We start from the raw sequence: 17,880 nt of genomic DNA, 5'->3' as shown, positions 1-17,880 counted from the left end.
TCAACCTGGAAATGCCACTGAACCACTGGTTAATTCGCCATCTATGAAGGGAGGCAAAAGAAACAGCAAACTAAACTTGACTTTGTTAAGTGCTGTTCCTCCTCCTCAACCCTCCTTGACTGTGTTACAAACTGACAGTGTGGATGATGCAACACTCATTAGGGATGCTGTAAGTAAGGCACATCTAAAGGAAAGTAGCAATTACTTCAGATCTTAGAAAGCAATTCACGAGTATGTACTCATCGAACTGGGCGAACAGATGTCCTGCAACATCGCATCTACACCACTTGTCAGGTACCTTATCGGATGTCCCCTGTAAAACAACAGGCAATGGAGGAACAATTGGAGGTGATGTTAAGAGAAGGAATTGTGGAGCCATCACATTCTGGTTGGGCCTCACCGGTAGTCTTAGTTCCAAAGAAAAATGGAAAGTTACGGTTCTGTGCAGACTACCGTAAAGTCAACGCAACTACAGAAATTGATGCTTACCCTCTCCCAAATATCACAGAGATCCTAGAATCACTCTCCGGGGATTCTATTTTCTCTACTATAGACCTCAACAGTGGGTATTGGCAAGTGATAATGGACCCTGATAGTAAAGCCAAAACTGCTTTTATCATTCCTGCAGGTCTATATCACTTCAATGTTATGCCTTTTGGTTTAAAAAATGCACCTGCAACTTTCCAGAGGTTGATGGAGACAGTCCTGGGGGAGCTGAGGAGGAAGATTTGCTTTGTCTACATCGATGATATCATTGTTTATTCTCCCTCCGTAGCCCAGCATTTCTGTGATCTTCAAACTGTCCTCCACAGGCTGGAAACTGCTGGCTTGACTGTCAATGTGGAAAAGTACAAGTTTTGTCTTTCAGAAATCACTTTTCTGGGTCATGTGGTCAGCACCAAAGGCATCACGGCCAATCCAAGCAAAGTTGAGGCCATTCGTGCTTTTCCTGTTCCCAGCAATTTGAAGGAAGTTCAGCGGTTCCTGGGATTAGCCGGCTGGTACCACCGGTTTGTGGAAAACTTTTCTAGGATTGCTGAGCCCCTCAATTCACTGAAGAAAAAGGGACAGGTTTTCAAATGGACGACACAGTGTCAACAAGCGTTTGACCAGTTAAAAGCATGTCTTACCTCCCCACCGATTCTCGGCAACCCTGATCTTCAAGTTCCTTTCATTGTGTATACAGATGCCAGCGACACTGGGCTGGGTGCGATTCTCACACAGCGGAAAGATCCAGGCACAGAGGAGGTGATTGCTTATGTCAGCAGAACCCTAACTGGGGCTGAAATCAACTACACAGCAACAGAAAAAGAGTGTCTGGCAGTTGTATGGTCCTTGGAAAGGTGGCAACATTACCTTGAGCACAAACTTTTCACAGTTGTCACAGACCATTCTGCTCTGCAATGGGTCATGGGATCCACCTAAACCAACAGTCGCCTCATTCGATGGGTCCTGAGATTGCAAAAATTCAACTTCGTCATTGAGTACCGAAAAGGGAAATTTAACGTGGCTCCTGATGCTTTGTCTAGGTCACCCATCACAGCAAATTCTCCCATCACAGCAATTTACACCAAGCAACACACAGACCAACACCAAGAGCTTCGAGTGTCTGATGTTGTCCTGTGGGAGGAACAGCATAAAGACTGTGAAACAACAAAGCTATTACAGGCAGTAGCAGACAAACAAAGCTCTCAAATGGACCAATATGAAGTAGTAGTTGTATCACAAAACTCACCTGAAGAATGATCAAATACACTACAGAGTGTACATTCCCAGCAGTCTCAGGCCAACTCTCCTTCTGCATTATCATTCTCACCCCTTAAGTGGACATAGAGGAATCTATAAAACCTATAAACGGCTCCAGGGAGTAGCATTTTGGCCAGGGATGTGGTCTGATGTAAAAAATCATGTCAGGAGTTGTGTGAAATACCAAACCCTTAGACATGATAACCAGAAACCTGCGGGGAAACTCCAACCAATTACCACCACCCGTCCAAATGAAATGCTGGGAGTTGACATTATGGGTCCACTACCACAGAGTACACAGCAAAATGAGTACTTACTGGTTTTCGTTGACTATTACTCCAGATGGGTTGAGTTTTTCCCCATGCGTCATGCCACAGCTCAAAGTGTTGCAACAATCCTCAGAAAAGAAATCTTAACTCGTTGGGGGGTTCCAGACTTCATTCTTTCTGCATATCACCCTCAGACAAATATGACGGAACGTGTGAACAGATCTCTAAAAAACATGATTGCGTCATATGTGGATGACAACCACAAAAAATGGGACGAGTTCTTACCAGAATTGCGATTTGCCATGAACTCTGCCATCCAGGAAACCATTGGAGTAACTCCTGCAGAAAAGCAGCTCGGAAGGAAACTGGATAAAATACTTCAAGGCCGAAATCTCACTCCTGATGCCACTTCCTATGGTGTGGTTTGTCACATAGAACAACTGCAATCTCAAGCCAGAGAGAGCAGCAGGAAAGCCCAACACCGACAACTCCGGAACTATAACAAAAAAAGACAAGACATTACTCTTAAGATCAAAGACAGGGTATGGCTACGAAACTTTCCTCAATCCAGTGCAAAACACAATTTTAGTGCAAAATTAGCACCGAAATGGAAAGGACCTTACCGGATTTTGAAGCAGCTGGGACCTTTGAATTACCGCATAGCATTGGAGGCCACTGGCGAAGATGTGCGCACTGCACAAGTGTGCAATCTTAAAATGTGTTTTCCAACACATATTTTGAGTCTCCCGCCCTCTGGATTAATGGCTTTGGTGACAAACATTTTAAACAAAGCGCCCTTCCCCCTATCTCAGACTTGTCAAGTGTTGCAGAGCAAGCACTGTTAGTTTGGGTGCGTGCTTTGTATACACACAAGATAATGTAAATATTATACATTGATATATAAATGGAACACAATCGGTTTGTTGTTTTTGTTCGTTTTTCTTTAACATTTTTATTTTATTTCTTTGTCTTTAAGGAACATTGGATGGCAGTAAAGATTCTGTACAGTTATTGTTCTAATAATACGGAGCCATAATGTTAAATATCTTGGTCAGTTCTTTCGAGCTGCTTTACAGCTTAACCAGTTTGCAACATCAGCAGTTATTGAAATGAACTGAATCAACACAGATCTGCTGATATAAATAAATAGGCCTAAATAAATAGCAAAAACCAAAATTGGGTTTGTACAGTTCAGTTGTACAACTGTAATTTAATGATTTATGTTATGATGTTATAGAGGTACAATGTACAGATGCCTATATGTTTTGCATAAAGTAAGAATATTTAATAAAGAATCTTAAACTTGCAATGTTAAACATGTTCTCGTCATTTTGCTCTTAACTGCAGTCAAATATAGGCCTATAAAATATTGTGTAGCCCATTGTGGAGAGTCAGATTTCAGATTAGGCGCAAAGCAGAAACTTTTTATCTTAATAGTCTAGCACTTGTTGACTAACAAAATGTTGATTATTGGGATATAAACGTTTTTTTTTTGTTTGTTTTTGTTTTTTCATAATTGTGTAGCTTATGGCATAACATTTCTTTTTGTTATGTTTATGTCATGAAAGGGAGGCTCAGGCAGGAGATCCAAGTGCAGCGTTTATTTACAGTGAGGATGGTCGTACAGGCAGAGTTAATCAGGGGCAAACAGGAACAGCAAAGGACAGGCAGGGACGAAGTCAGGGTACAGGCGGTAGGTCAAAAGGCAGGCAGATATCGATCATAAAACAGGAAACAAACAATCCAAGGGTCCAAAGGCAAGCAGCAGAGAATCAACACGGGAAACAGACAAGGTCGGGAAGAGAAAGGCAAACAGGGAAAAACGCTTAGAAATTGCAACATGAATGTTAAACAATACTTCGAGGTGAGGTGGTGTGAGTGGAAGTCCTTTATAGTCCTGATAATGAGCAGCAGCTGGGTGTGGTGATCAGTGTGGTGTACTAGGGTGGATGTGGCAACAGGTGATTGGTGTGATGTGAACATGTGACTGACAGGGAGGAGTGTGGGAAGTGTAGTCCGGGAACTGACAGGAGCAGACGGTGATCATGACATAATGCCCCCCTCGCAGTGAAAATGGAACAGCTAGGGAGGGGGGGTGGGTGCATTGGAGATCTAATGGTAGCCGGGAACGGATCTCCAATGCAGGTTCCAGGAACTTGGGCAACCACGGAGGGTCAGGAGCCTCGGGTAGCCATGGCGGGTCCGGAGCCTCGGGCAGCCACGGCGGGTCCGGTGGCTTGGGCTGCCACAACATGTCATATGGCTCAGGTAGCCCCGGCAGGTCAGGGTCCATAGGTGACCCCAGCGGGTCAGAGTCCATAGGAGACCCCAGCGGGTCAGAGTCCATAGGTGACCCCAGCGGGTCAGAGTCCATAGGTGACCCCAGCGGGTCAGAGTCCATAGGAGACCCCAGCGGGTCAGAGTCCATAGGAGACCCCAGTTGGTCAGAGTCCATAGGAGACCCCAGCGGGTCAGAGTCCATAGATGACCCCAGCGGGTCAGAGTGCATTGATGGCCATAATAAATAGCAGTTCGAAGATGGCCTTAACAGTTCAGAGGCCCTTAACGGCCATGGTTGAGCACGGCCATCTTGCCCGTGGGCACTGGCAAATTTGAATGCGTAGTGTCTGGCAGGCTTGAGAGCGAAGCGGCCGGCGGGCTTGAGAGTGAAGTGGCCACCGGGCTTGAAAGCGAAGCGGCCCCCGGGCTTGAGAGCGTAGCGGCCGGCTGGCTTGTGAGCGTAGCGACTGGCTGGCTTGAGAGCAAAGCGACTGGCTGGCTTGAGAATGAAGCGACTGGTGGATGCTTAGGGATGCCAGCCGCTCGAGCTGAAGTCATTGGCGGATCTGCCACACTGCAACGCAGTCCTTTCCGCTCCCTGACTGATCTAGAGAGGTGACGTGACTCTGGGTGATCAGGGGAGACTTGACTTGATGTTGTTGTAGTAGTAACCACCATTTTGTGAGTGTCTATTGGCGTGGCGGCCATTACATGACTCAGCGAGGTGTCAAAATCCTCAGCAACACCCACAGTAAAGGGAGACCCGCTCAGTTGCAAAGCCAGCTCGATATATTGTTCTAAAGTCCTGTTAATCTCATGTAGTGGCATGACGGAGCTGAGCGGGTCCGATAATCCACCGCGAAAAAATATCATTAAACAGTCATCACTGAGACAAGTTGATGGTGCCAATTCGATAAAATCCATGACATAATCCTCAATGGGTCTGTCTCCCTGACGGAGACCCATTAACTGGGCAGATGGATTCATCTTGGCTGTGATAGAAACACTCACGGAAGCTGCTGGATCTGTGGTGGCGAAGTATTCTGTCATGAAAGGGAGGCTCAGGCAGGAGATCCAAGTGCAGCATTTATTTACAGTGAGGATGGTCGTACAGGCAGAGTTAATCAGGGGCAAACAGGAACAGCAAAGGACAACAGGTGATTGGTGTGATGTGAACATGTGACTGACAGGGAGGATTGTGGGAAGTGTAGTCCGGGAACTGACAGGAGCAGACGGTGATCGTGACAGTTTATGAGCGTGTTAATGGATACAAACTGCACAATTGCAGTTTATCAGATTGTTGCATAGCTATAATTGCACGATATGGTTGAAACATTAACACATTAAAATCGTCTGATAATCATACAGTAGTTAACATGAACCCTTTGTAAGCGATGTATTACCAATACATCATGGGCGTACGGGACACCCCTCAGTCCCCACCCTATGATGGGCCCGTCGCAGATTATTTACTATTTAGCCTTTGCTTTTTTTAGGACTAAACTCAACTGACTAAAGATAAAAATAAAGCATCCAAATGAAGCCCAAAAATGCAAGCAGAATACCATAGAAAATATAGTGCTAAATTACCACAAAAGGGGGAAAAATTCACTGTTGTTTCCATCGCCGTTTGTAAGGTAGCCAAGAGAACAGCAAGCTTTGATGCGCCGTGCTACTGTGTTACTGTTAGCGGTCGTGTGCCGAGACAAATAAATATGTTCGGTCTTTGCTGAGATATTGTTATTATTATTACATTGCACATCCGTCATGCTATTCACTTTTCATAATCAACATTGGTGACATCTTTAAAAAATATATATTAGGCTATAATAGCCCAATATTTAAATATAAATGTTAGATCAAAATCTCAATAATAGGTAGAATATTTGTAATTCCAGTCATCACTTAAGAAACAGGCGCCTCAACCCCTGTGATGTGTGGCAGCAGCAGCGCGAGATCTCGGGAGAATGACCAAGCAGACACAGATCAAGTGTGGTACAAAGCATTCTCAGATTTATTCAGGAAGAAGGGTCATATTTATAGACATAGGTTAAACAACAATCTCCAGGATGGCTTGAGCATCCAATCATATGACATACCATGTAAACCTTACCATGTATGGCATTTCACAAAATGTAATAACAAATAAGAAATGTATGTGCGTAAATGTGTGTGTGTCTTCAACTTCTGGTTACGTTTGAGAGTGTCAGTGTGTCCAAGGACTACTACTTGTTTTGTCTAGGTAGGCACATGAGCTGCACAATGGAAAAATCCCAAGACACAGAGAAAGTCAGAAAGTGAAGCCCAAGAAATAAAAAAAATATTTAACAATGGCCACTTTAAATCATTTATGATTTAGTGCTTCCCTTTAAAGAAAATTTATCAATCTGTTTTTCAAATAATAGCAAGCAAAATCTAAAGACATAATCATAATCACATATTCCAAGACTTGTCTTAATCATTCCCTGTATGGATTGTAATATGCATGGAGCCAAACATAAAAGCAGTAAAATCATCAGTAAACAGTAAACAGTAGAACAGGAAACAACAAATTAAAGTATGTCGCCCAGTTAGAGAACCATTGTCCTTTTTAAAAAGTTCATGTTGATTGTCTTGGCAGCATTGTAAGTTAGAGGGACAACGGACCAGACGCTGTGTATGTGTCCATGTCATGGCAGCAGGCATAGCCGAGTTCAAAGTTATTGTTACAAGTCCCATTCTGCAGTCAAAGTTTTCTCCAACACTGCTGAACTGCTCTCTCCTTCCATGGTCCTTGACGTTTATATGTTGGTCCAGATTAACTAGTCAGATCGCATATGGACGTAACGCTGCGTGTTCAGCTCCTTTCCGGCCATATGTTTACTCTCCTAATTAATCTGAATGTCCCCCTTGGCACGGGGCAGCCTTCAGTCTACTCGCGTGCATCAATTGCGGCTGCAGGTCAGTCAGCACTCCCATCCTTGTCACTGCAATCACCATGGCCGGCCCCAGATATTTTGGCTCTCCGATCTTGACTGGTTTCAGACTCCTCATCAGCACCTGCACAAACTTGTGTGTTGGTTTCTCTGGGGGGAGAGGAAGAGTTAGTGAAACATCACCATTAATAGAATTGAATTTTTCGACCAGCTCTGTGACAGTCGTCCAGGATCCTCCATTTCACCTAAAGAAGAAAAACGCCAGCGCGGCCTTTGACCAATGGTGTCAGGAAAGGCCTACCCATCAGAATTTCAAAAGGAAACCTTATAGTAGTGGAGGATGGTGTCATTCGTATTTCAGCTAAAACAGCTTGCAATACAGTCATCCAATTTTTTCCGTCTCTAAACACGCTTTAGTTAATATATATTTGATCGTTCTGTTAAATCAATCAATAGTTAAAGTTTTAGCCAATAATTGTGTTACTTTGGATGTAAAAGGTGTTCCATAATCATTTTAAATGACACTTGGTATCCCAAATCTGGGTATAATTTCTTTGCATTTTTTGCATTCTCCCTCGCACATAGGAAAGCTTCTGGCCACTTTGTGAATCTGTCAATGGATGTTAGTTTTTGCACAGATAAAGCATTAATTGCCTGAGCTGTCTTAGCAGCACTTGTGTGCGAGAGACCATGATAGTGACATATAAGCAACACAAGTGTCGACTTTGGCCAATTGATTACTTACTTGCTTCCTCTTAATCTCCTGCTGCATGTCCCCTAACCTTGACTACTTTAATTAAATCTACTATCAAATCAGAATGCGTACTTAGAATTAGTATAAATTTTGACAATTTTATTAACAAGTTCCACTGCCTGTGCTGATGTGTATGGTAATGTTTTTCTGCATAACTATAAACCATCTGATGGTTTAGAACATGAACCATCAACATATAGACTATCCCCCTCTTCTAGGGCCATATATAACAGATCGGTCCTACAAGCAGTTTCAGTTTCAATTGATTTCAAACAATCAGGTACCTCATCAGTGCTGTCAGTGGTTTGGTCAGCAGTACCAAGCAACTCTCTCAAAGCAATGACAGCAGTGTGTGGCACAGATATTGGCTTAATCATTGAATTTGTAGTTGCACTGTGCCGTCATGTGTATTAAAATTATGTAAAATTGCATTTACCTGATGTGAGGTGTGTAACGTCAGTGGATGTGTACTGTTTTTTCAGCATCTCATACCATCAGGGCAGCAGCAGCCACTGCTCGAAGGCAGACCTTGTGTAATGTTGTCTAATGTCTTGGAAAAATATGCCAAAGGGCGATAACTTGTACCGTGTTCCTGGGCCAGTATCCCCGCTGCAATGCCCCCGCTCTCGTGCACGTAAAGGTGGAAGTCTTTTTTGTAGTTCATTTCAACAGTCCACTTGATGACTTGTTGTGGTGAGGCTTGGTGTCAATGGCCTTCTGAGATAATGTGTCCCAGATAACAGACTTGTGGTCTCACCCACTGTACTTTCTTTCTTGAAGCAGACAATGACGGAGGCCTGTTCAGTTCTCTGTTGTGGCTGAGATAAGCGTAGTTGGTGGGAGCTTGATGTTGCTGAGGGTTTTGTGCACAATTGCAGAGAACACAGCAGGCGAGTCAACATAGCCTTGAGGAAGACGTGTCCATGTAAATTGTTGTTGTTTGTACATAAATGAAAATAATGGCTGCACCTCTTCAGATATCAGTATGCTGAAAAAAAAAATCAGAACATATATATAAAGGACAGTATAGAATTTATGTGTAGGATATTGAATTTATTATAGTTACCACATCCAGTACCACTGGTGAAAGATCAGATCTTTGATCTTTCTCAAATCTTGTGTCAGTCGCCAACTTTGTCCATCTGCTTTGAGAATAGGATTAAAAGGTGTGTTATATGGTGAGTGCGTCTTAATAATAATGCCATGTTTTAACAAATTTTCAATCACAGGTTCAATGCCCTTCTGGAGAAAGAGGGTATTGTTTTACATAGACCGTTTTAATACTGTTTTTGTTTTCAGTAACGCAATTTTGGATTTACTCATTTCAGTGACGCTATCTCTTCTCCCTCACTCTCAGCTTCACACAGTAGGATGAGGGTGTGGCTCAGTGGACACCACCAGCACAGAAGGGAAGAAAAAGAAAAATCATTATCAAAATCATTTTCATAAAATGTTGACCATCACTTGTGACCACAGGCAATATTTTTTACCATCTACATTCAATTCAAAATTTGGCAAATCAGTTTTGTTATTTTTATATTTTAGAGTGAGCAGAAGTACTTGGGGTTCCTTCACTCCTTAGGCATCCCTATTGGGGGTCCATTCCATTCTGTTTGGTATTTGTTACTCTTGGTTGGAGTTTTTCATTCTCCTTTTTGTCTGTTTCTCCCTGTCTGCGTCTTTCCCCATCATTTCGTTTCCTGCACTCTTTTGCCCAATAACCAGGTTTGCCACAATAATGACATTTCTCTCGCCTTCTTTCCCTTTTCCAGTCATTTTATCATTTTCGGTTTTCCGAGAAGGACACACATCAATTATCTCTGTCTCTGTCACATCATCCCCCAAAGTTCTGAGGAGTATCACTTTAAAATCTGGACCCGTCAGTTGTGCATAACGGGTATGACATTTCAGAATCTGCACAATTTTACCTGGATGAGAGGGAGAAGGCAGATTGTTACATATACTTTTAATGTCATTTGCCTTAGCAGGACATATGGAAATTTGATTTCCCTGTCTCACAAACATTAAAGCAGGCTTTGATTTTTGTTCACATTTTGCTTTCTCACAGTCTGCCCGTTTACTGGGAGCTGCGGCCCCCCCTGCCACACACTGCTGTGTCTCTCTACATTCTGGCAGGGTGGGATATAATTTTGATGTAATGAGAGGTTTTTTCAATTCCTCTACTTGACAAATCCAGTCATATAAAAAAAAAGATGAGCTTGACGCGAAGTCTGCAGGTAGAGTAACAGGTAGAGATCCGTGGCTGTTTATCACAAACACAACATTCACTTATTTTTACTTTTATTTTTACTTTATTTTTATTTCTACTGAACATGGCTTGTCAGCATTGCGATTTTTTAACCCACTGACTTGCAAACATTGCTAAGGACTTATCCACATTTACATGTGCCCCTGAGGCCTCACAAAAGCCTTGCAGGATTTTGCCTGCCACCTCACCCCCTGTTCTGAGGTCAGGTACAGAGTCATGTCATCCACGTATGCAGTCACCTTAGCGCACGTACCCCTGCCCCCAGGTAAATGAACGCCTGTCCAAGATGGAGCTGCCCTCAGTGCCGCCATCAAGGGCTCTGGGGACAAGAAATATAGTAAGGGTGACAAAGAACACCCCTGTCTAACCTCTCCCAGCTGTTCCACTCTCCCTGAATAGTATATATTTATCCCTATCCTACTTGAGACTTGGTTGTACAATAGTTTCACCCATGACCTGAAAACTGGGCCATATCCCATATGCATCAGGATGGCCGTTAAGAAAGCGTGTCACCCTGTCGAAAGCCTTCTCCTGGTCTAGGCCCAGAAGCCGTGTCTCTCTTGATTGCAGAAACTGTGCAGCTAACTTTCTTTAGTGTCAGGGGGCCTTCTATTGTTTCTCTCTCCTCCTCTGCCAAAACTCCCTCAAAAGCTTCGGAGTACTTCCCTGCAGAAGAATTTAAGGGGCCCCTACTACTAAATAACTCCCTGTAAAAACCTTCAGCAGCTCCTAGCATACCTTCTACAGATGTTACCAACCCATTGTCACCTTTCAAACCCTCTATGCAGCTATGCCGTTGCCGGCCTCACACGGTGGAAAAGAAAAACAAAAAAAAATTGTTGGTTTCTAAAAGACACTTTTGTGCACCTGACCGTAGCAGAAAAGATTTGGCTTCATTCCAATAATAATCCTTCATAACACCCTGAAGATATCTGGTCCTAGCCCACCCATAAGTTGTTCCCAGTGCACCCTCTGCCCACAGTGATTGTAACTCCCCTGACCACTTACTGATTTTAGCCTGTCTGCATCTTGCCTTTTCTCTATCCCAGTTATGGCGGAAAAATGCCACTCTCTCTTTAAATCCTTCCCACCAAGCTACATGAGTCTCATACAGGCCCTGCAGGTTTTTTCCATCCAGCTACCAGGTTATAAAGTGCTACACAGAAGGCTCTTTCTTTCAGAAAGGACCAGACCCCCTCCCTCTCTTCATGCCCCCTACATCCACCCTCACCCCAACTAAACAATGATCTGAACACCACATTGGCAGTTGTGTACAGTCACATACCCTTACGTGGACTGGTAAAAATAAATAATCTAGCTGAGAAGCCTCCTGCTTGCTGCTCCGGCAGGTATAAGTTGGCTCCCAACCTCCTGCTCCCCAGAAAGCATCTCGCAGGGAAAACCCAGTCACAAGATGGGCTAGTGCTTTAACTGAAGCATTATCAAGAGACATGTTGAAATCCCCTCCCAAGACCAAAAATCTGTTAGTATACAGGACCAGTGCCAGGCTATCCAAAAACCCCTCCCTATCCCCCAACTTGCTTGGAGCATAAACATTAACAAAACAAAAGGCCAACCCCCTCCACCTAACATCAGCCACCACTATCCTTCCAGGAATGATAACATTTGCAGACTCAATCACAAATTCCCAATAAAAAAATAAAATACCCATCCCATCTGCCCTAACATTTCCCACCCCCCACCATGAAGGCCCCACTTCCCACCCTGCAGAAAAAAAAACAGAAACAGCATCTTTATCCTGCAAATGACATTCTTGTAGAAAACAAGTGTCAAAAGGTGACATCTTTAAAGAAAGATAAATTGCAGTCCTTCTCTGTAACATTTTTATGCCCCTTCCATTTAATGTTGCCACCCTTAAAAAACAAAACAAAAAAAACATATTTTCTCTTAATAAAAAAACTTACACTCCATCCAAGTTTTATATACTCCCTTCCTCCCTAAGCCCTTCTTCCCCTTTCCCTTCCCCGCTGATACCTCAATCCATTCTCCCCCTTTCCCAATTCCCCCATCCCCTGTATCCTATCAAAAATATATTTAACTTTTTTCCAAAACCCCTTCCCACCCTTCCCATTTGCCCCTTCTCCTTCTGAAAACCCTACCCAATATCCATCTCATCTCCATCCTCTTCCCCCCCAATTATGTTCAGTGGCCAGTTCTTGGGTCTGGAACCTGCTGCACTTTCGCTCTCTTATCTCTTCTGATCCATCTCAATTCCTTACTTCCTCAGCTTGCTCCATCAAAACCACTCTGGGGTTCACACCCGAGGGACCCGCCTGTTGACTATCCCTCTCCACTGGCACAGTTGCCAGTAGGCTTTCGAAATCCATCTGCAGATCCTGTCCTTCTTTAAAAAGGCTGGCATAGGTTTTCTGCCTGTTAGGATATGACCGGAACAAATGTTCCTTTCCCCCACACAAGCTGCTGCTCTTTGGTTCCGGACAGTCAGTGGCCACATGATCAGATGATCCACAAAAACGACATTGTTGGCCTGCACAATCCGCCTTCATGTGGCCTTGAGCTCCGCACCGCCTGCAATACATTGGCTACCCTGAATAATGGAGAAATCCTCTATTTGATCCGATGAAAAAGGAACATGGTGGGTGAACAAGGCCTCCAGGTGATGCTAGGTCTACTTGAAGTTTCACCAGGTACCTCTGTTTTGGATTGTAGAGGTGGATTATCAAAGGCAAAAAGTCTTGAGCAAAGGCTGGAAAGAGCTGAAGGCCTTTCAAATGCTGATGGTCCTTCTTTTTCTCCCAAGCTTTTAAAAAATGCAACACAATCTCTCAACTGAAAAAAGGTTAAATTGCAGACAAAAAACCAAAGATGCAGAAACTCCAAAAACTTTCCTTAACAGTTCAGTCAAGTCAAAAGTCCCATCCAAATTTTCTCTTATTTTCCACATCAGTATCTGCTAGTCTGACTGTATTTTTCAGCCGCACCATCATGGCCAGCAACGCTGTATCCTTTCTAGGCACATTCATCTTGGCAAGAACGCACACTTGATTTTTGCCAAAAGGTTGAGAAGCGATGCCGTTGTCAAGCAGTGGGGGCAGAGCCAGCAAAGGCAATGCTCATCTGGGCTGCGGTGAGTTTTTACTTTGCCTCTAGGACCACTGCTGTCAATCAGATCATTTGTTAAATATTGGAGATTATTTGAAACAACCTACTTTCGCAGACTGGTCCTAGGTTTTTCGATCAACCTTCACAAAAGCACCGTTGTACAATTCTCTGGACTCCCTAGGTCATTCATGATCAGGAGAAAAAAAAGCTAAACTTTAACATTTGGATAACTTCCACGGGATCATCTAGAAATTGGGCGTGGGCAAGATTTTTATTTATTTTTAAACCAAACCATTTTTTTTTACAACAGTCTGAAAAACATTACAACATAAAATAGATTTCCTTTTAACATTTCCTTATGCACATTGATACGTTGAAATGGTTAGAAGCCAAAAAAAAAAAAAAAAAAGAAAAACAAAACAGAAACAAAACAGAACAAAACAAAAACACAAAAATGCATCAAAACAAAAATCCTTATTCCCTTTATTGAATTCCCTGAATTCTTGTTAAATTAGACATTTGTAGTCTAAAATTTAGCTTTGCTCCAGAGACTTTCAGTGGGGTGTACTCATTTTTGCATCACCCTAATTTGAGTAAAACTGAAAATTTTATTCTCCAAGTTTATTAACCTTACTTTCATGTTATAAGTTAAACGTGTTATATAAAACTTAGTTTTGTCAACATTTTGGAAATTGTTTTTGTGTTTATTGAGATATTGTTTACTTTTCAAAGGAGGTGTACTCATTTACGCTGAGCACTGTATATAATCTCGATGCTGACATCTGCTGGCCAGAACCTTGTAATGCAGGGCATTTTCTGTGACAAAAGCATGACTTTGATAATTGAATGAATCATTTTGCATGTGATGGCTCACATGATGAAAGAATATGTAGAAGTTGTGACGAGTTTTTGTACAAACTGTAGACAATTGTACTTTTGCCAAAATTTGCCAAAACACAACCAATTTGCTTAAATCGACAAGAAATTCAAATATGATGTGAACAAGACACTAATTGTTCAGAGATCTGAACTTACTGTTGTGAAAAAAGAAAAAAAAAAGGTTTGTGAAGAAAGGGAGTGGTTTATTTCGCTTATTTATTCTGTTATATTAACAACCAAAGCAAACATGTGACAGTCCAGAACAGCTTCAACATAACAGATGAAATGATTTATAGTATATTCAAGCTCATAACTCATAGTCAACAGTGACGGTAATCCAACATAACTGCTTTTCTAACATTCAGTAAGAACATACTGTAACATCCGCACAGTCTTCAATCATGTACTTCATGTGGAACACGCCACATGTGCGGCATATTTATATTCCAGTAGAGGGCAGCATATGCTCATATCCAGCCTCCATAGCGCAGTTTATTTGGCAGGTAGACTCGAGTGAGGAAATGAGGGGCAATAGATGCCAGGGACTGGATCTCAGCTTTCTGCTTCAGTCTCTGCATCAGTTCTACCTGAAAAAAAATAAAAATAATAAAAAATCACATAAACACATAGATTAGGCTACATCATTCACATTCTTGGCCCCTGCACACAACTGTCAAAACACAAATGTTACAAAAACATCTTTGGCCATATGTTCTGTTCTTCACATATTGCATTTGCCATATCTCAAATTCAAAGAAACATGGAATGAGGCACCTCTCTCTCCCATGCAGGTTGACAGGTGATGTAGGTTCTGATCCTCAAGCTGTTGATTTTTTTCTCATCTGCTTGAGAAAATGGAATAATAGTTTCCTTTGGCACTCTGTACCTGTGACAGACATTCACATATACAGACACAATAAAGCCTTGTGCATTCATAATGTACACATTAGCAATCAGCAATTTACTCTTACATATAGTCACTGGACACTTTACTTAGTACTACTGTTAGTTGATGCAGATAGAGGCAAATAGAAAATCAAGTGACTGGAATATAATGTAAGTATATTCTGGGTTCAATACAATAGCACATAATGATCAGCACAAAAATAACTTGGTCTTCCCTTGTGAAAAAAGTACACTTTAGTGCACCGTTTTAAAAAGAGCACTCATTACAGAAATAATATACTTTAAAATAACATACTTAAGTGTGAACTGAATGTAGTGTTTTCACACTTAACTGCATGCTAACTGCAATAAAATGAAAATGCACTATAGTTTAAATTTATATTTGCAATTAGTTGAACTTAAGCCGTACTTAAGTGGGTCAAAAAGTACTCTAAAGTACATCTGTATATGTAATTTCATAATTACTTCTGTTGTCTTTGAAATATGGTAAAAGTGTATTGCTGAATGTACTGACAAGCATTTCGTAAACTGAAATATACTTTAATGTAATTTCTATTGAAACTTGTATGTCATCAATTTAAATATTCATAATTACACAGCTGTAATGAAGTTGCAATTTAGTACATTTAAAATTTTAAATGTAATATTAATAACACTACAGTTAAAATTATAATCAAGTACTTTACATGTGCTTTAGTCAAAATAAGTGTACTTCTTTAAACCAAACTTTTAATCGAACATTATTACAAAGTGCTCTTTTTAAAGTGTTAAGAAACTCTAAGTACACTTAAGTTGCCTTTTACTTAATTGATATTATTTAAAAAAACAAAAAAATAAAGTTTAATAAAATTATAAAAATAAGCTTCACATTTCTGCTTTTAAAGAAAACAAGGGACAAGTCAAAATCATTTTTTGTGGTTATTTCTAAACAAAACACCACAAATGGGAAGACAGGCAAGTTTGGAAGTACCATGTGCTGGTTCCTACAACTGAGAAACAGCTGATGTGCTGACATTTTCACATTTTAGCAGCACAAATAATAATAATAAAAAAAATAAATAAATAAATAAATAAATGGTAACACTAAAATAAGGTTCATTAGTTAAACATTAGTTAATATATTAACTAACATTAACTAACCATGACCAATACATTTACTACTGTATTTACTAATATTTGTTAACGTTAGTTCTTGTTAGTTCACAGTACATTAACTAGTGTTAAAAAGATTTTAATAATGTATTAGTAAATGTTGAAATTAACATTAACAAAGATTCATAAATGCTGAATACATAAGACCAAGCCAAAATCAGTTATGTTTAGCTATCGTATTATGCTCGTATTATCGTATTATCAGATTAAAACATGATTAACAGATTAATTTCATGATTATAAGGATAGTGTGTTGTTCTCAGTATTTCCTATACATTAACTAGACTGTGGCGACCTGCCACATTCTAATTTGTCCCGCCACAGTCTCAAAATTAAACAAAAATTAGGCCTGTCACGATATTTATAATAATTGTGCTCTTTTATACAGCAAAAGTGGGAGTCATAGAGCAAAAGCACCAATTAAGTTTTCGTGCACTATATTCAATATCATCCGAAGCCATTCCATAGCTTCATGTGAGGGACAGAAGAATATGTACATTGTTAAATTTAAGTTCAAGGAAACTCATCTTCCCTCCACTGCAGCTGTCAATTCACTGTTCAGCACTCAAACAGCGCATTGTGTTCAGTAACGACAGTCAGCACGATACAACTCTTTAATATGATATATTCCCATTATATATTTGATATGTAGATAAAGGGCTGTGGATTTGCATAAAATGACTTTATCTTGGTGGAGTTTATTGCCGTTTTTGAACGATGTCAGCATACTGGACACCCCTAGAGGGTGTCTGTTAGATCGCACAACACAGGGACTATGAATTGGTGTCACATGCACAATAACTGGAATTTAAAACTGAAACATATGATTAATAAACTGTTAGATGTAGATATACACAGGGATTCTCTTCATGTAGTGAACTTTTCAATGTGCAGCGCAACTGCACGCTGTGACTCCATATTGCTTTAAGCACATCGTTCTGCACCAGGGATCTGCATAAGCAGTCTGTGCTGCTGTGTTTTAAAGCATTTCATATTATCTTGGTTTTGCACACTGAAAGATTATTAATAGCCTATTTTGTTCTGTCGTATCTATCAAATCTTGTTGCCCCATTAAAAAGCTGCACAATACATTTAAAATAAACATCTTTTTTTTTCTTACATTATAAATACATATCTTTACATTCACATAAATATAAATCTAATATAGTTTTTTTTTTTCATTTCATAAGACTACAAATAATAATTTTAAACTTTTTTATTAACATTTAGGTTTTTTTTTTAATAACTGCAAAGTTTTTTTCAAACTTTTTGGAAATTGTTTTTGAGTTTTTGTGTTTATTGAGATTATCATACTTTTTGCTGCTAAATTATATACTCGCCTAGTTTATTTATTGGTCAGCTTATGATTATATATTTTTATTCATTTGTTATTTTTCTCTATAATGAAGTAGTGGGTTTAGTGCATTCTGGATTGTTTAACAAATCAAAGAGTGACCATTAGTTCTAGGGGTGTTCGATTCCAGGTTTTTTGGAGTCGACTCCGACTCCAATTCCTACTGTAGGAGTCGATGGAATCGACTCCGTGACTCCATTTACTATACATTAAAACAGGGTCGTAAATAAGCCAAGATGGCAGTCCTTACACAATTTATTTTTCCATGACAC

At 40.7% G+C, this 17,880-nt stretch overlaps 1 protein-coding gene across 1 annotated transcript in view; it reads right to left on the bottom strand.

Moving 5' to 3' along the window:
- Nucleotides 1-14,550: 14,550 nt before the first annotated feature.
- Nucleotides 14,551-17,880, bottom strand: part of spo11 (SPO11 initiator of meiotic double stranded breaks) — a 59,014-nt gene continuing 55,684 nt past the window's right edge. Inside the window, exons 12-13 of the mRNA XM_067371248.1 lie at nucleotides 14,971-15,082; nucleotides 14,551-14,783 (exon numbers count right to left, since the gene is read on the bottom strand). Coding sequence (XP_067227349.1) covers nucleotides 14,664-14,783; nucleotides 14,971-15,082 — 232 coding nt within the window. The 3' untranslated portion in view covers nucleotides 14,551-14,663. The remainder of the gene's footprint in view (nucleotides 14,784-14,970; nucleotides 15,083-17,880) is intronic.

Source organism: Chanodichthys erythropterus, chromosome 20 (assembly GCF_024489055.1).
Source record: "Chanodichthys erythropterus isolate Z2021 chromosome 20, ASM2448905v1, whole genome shotgun sequence".
Lineage (NCBI taxonomy): Eukaryota > Metazoa > Chordata > Actinopteri > Cypriniformes > Xenocyprididae > Chanodichthys > Chanodichthys erythropterus.
The sequence above is the reverse complement of the archived record's forward strand: the minus strand, read 5'-3'. Positions and strand labels throughout refer to the sequence as shown.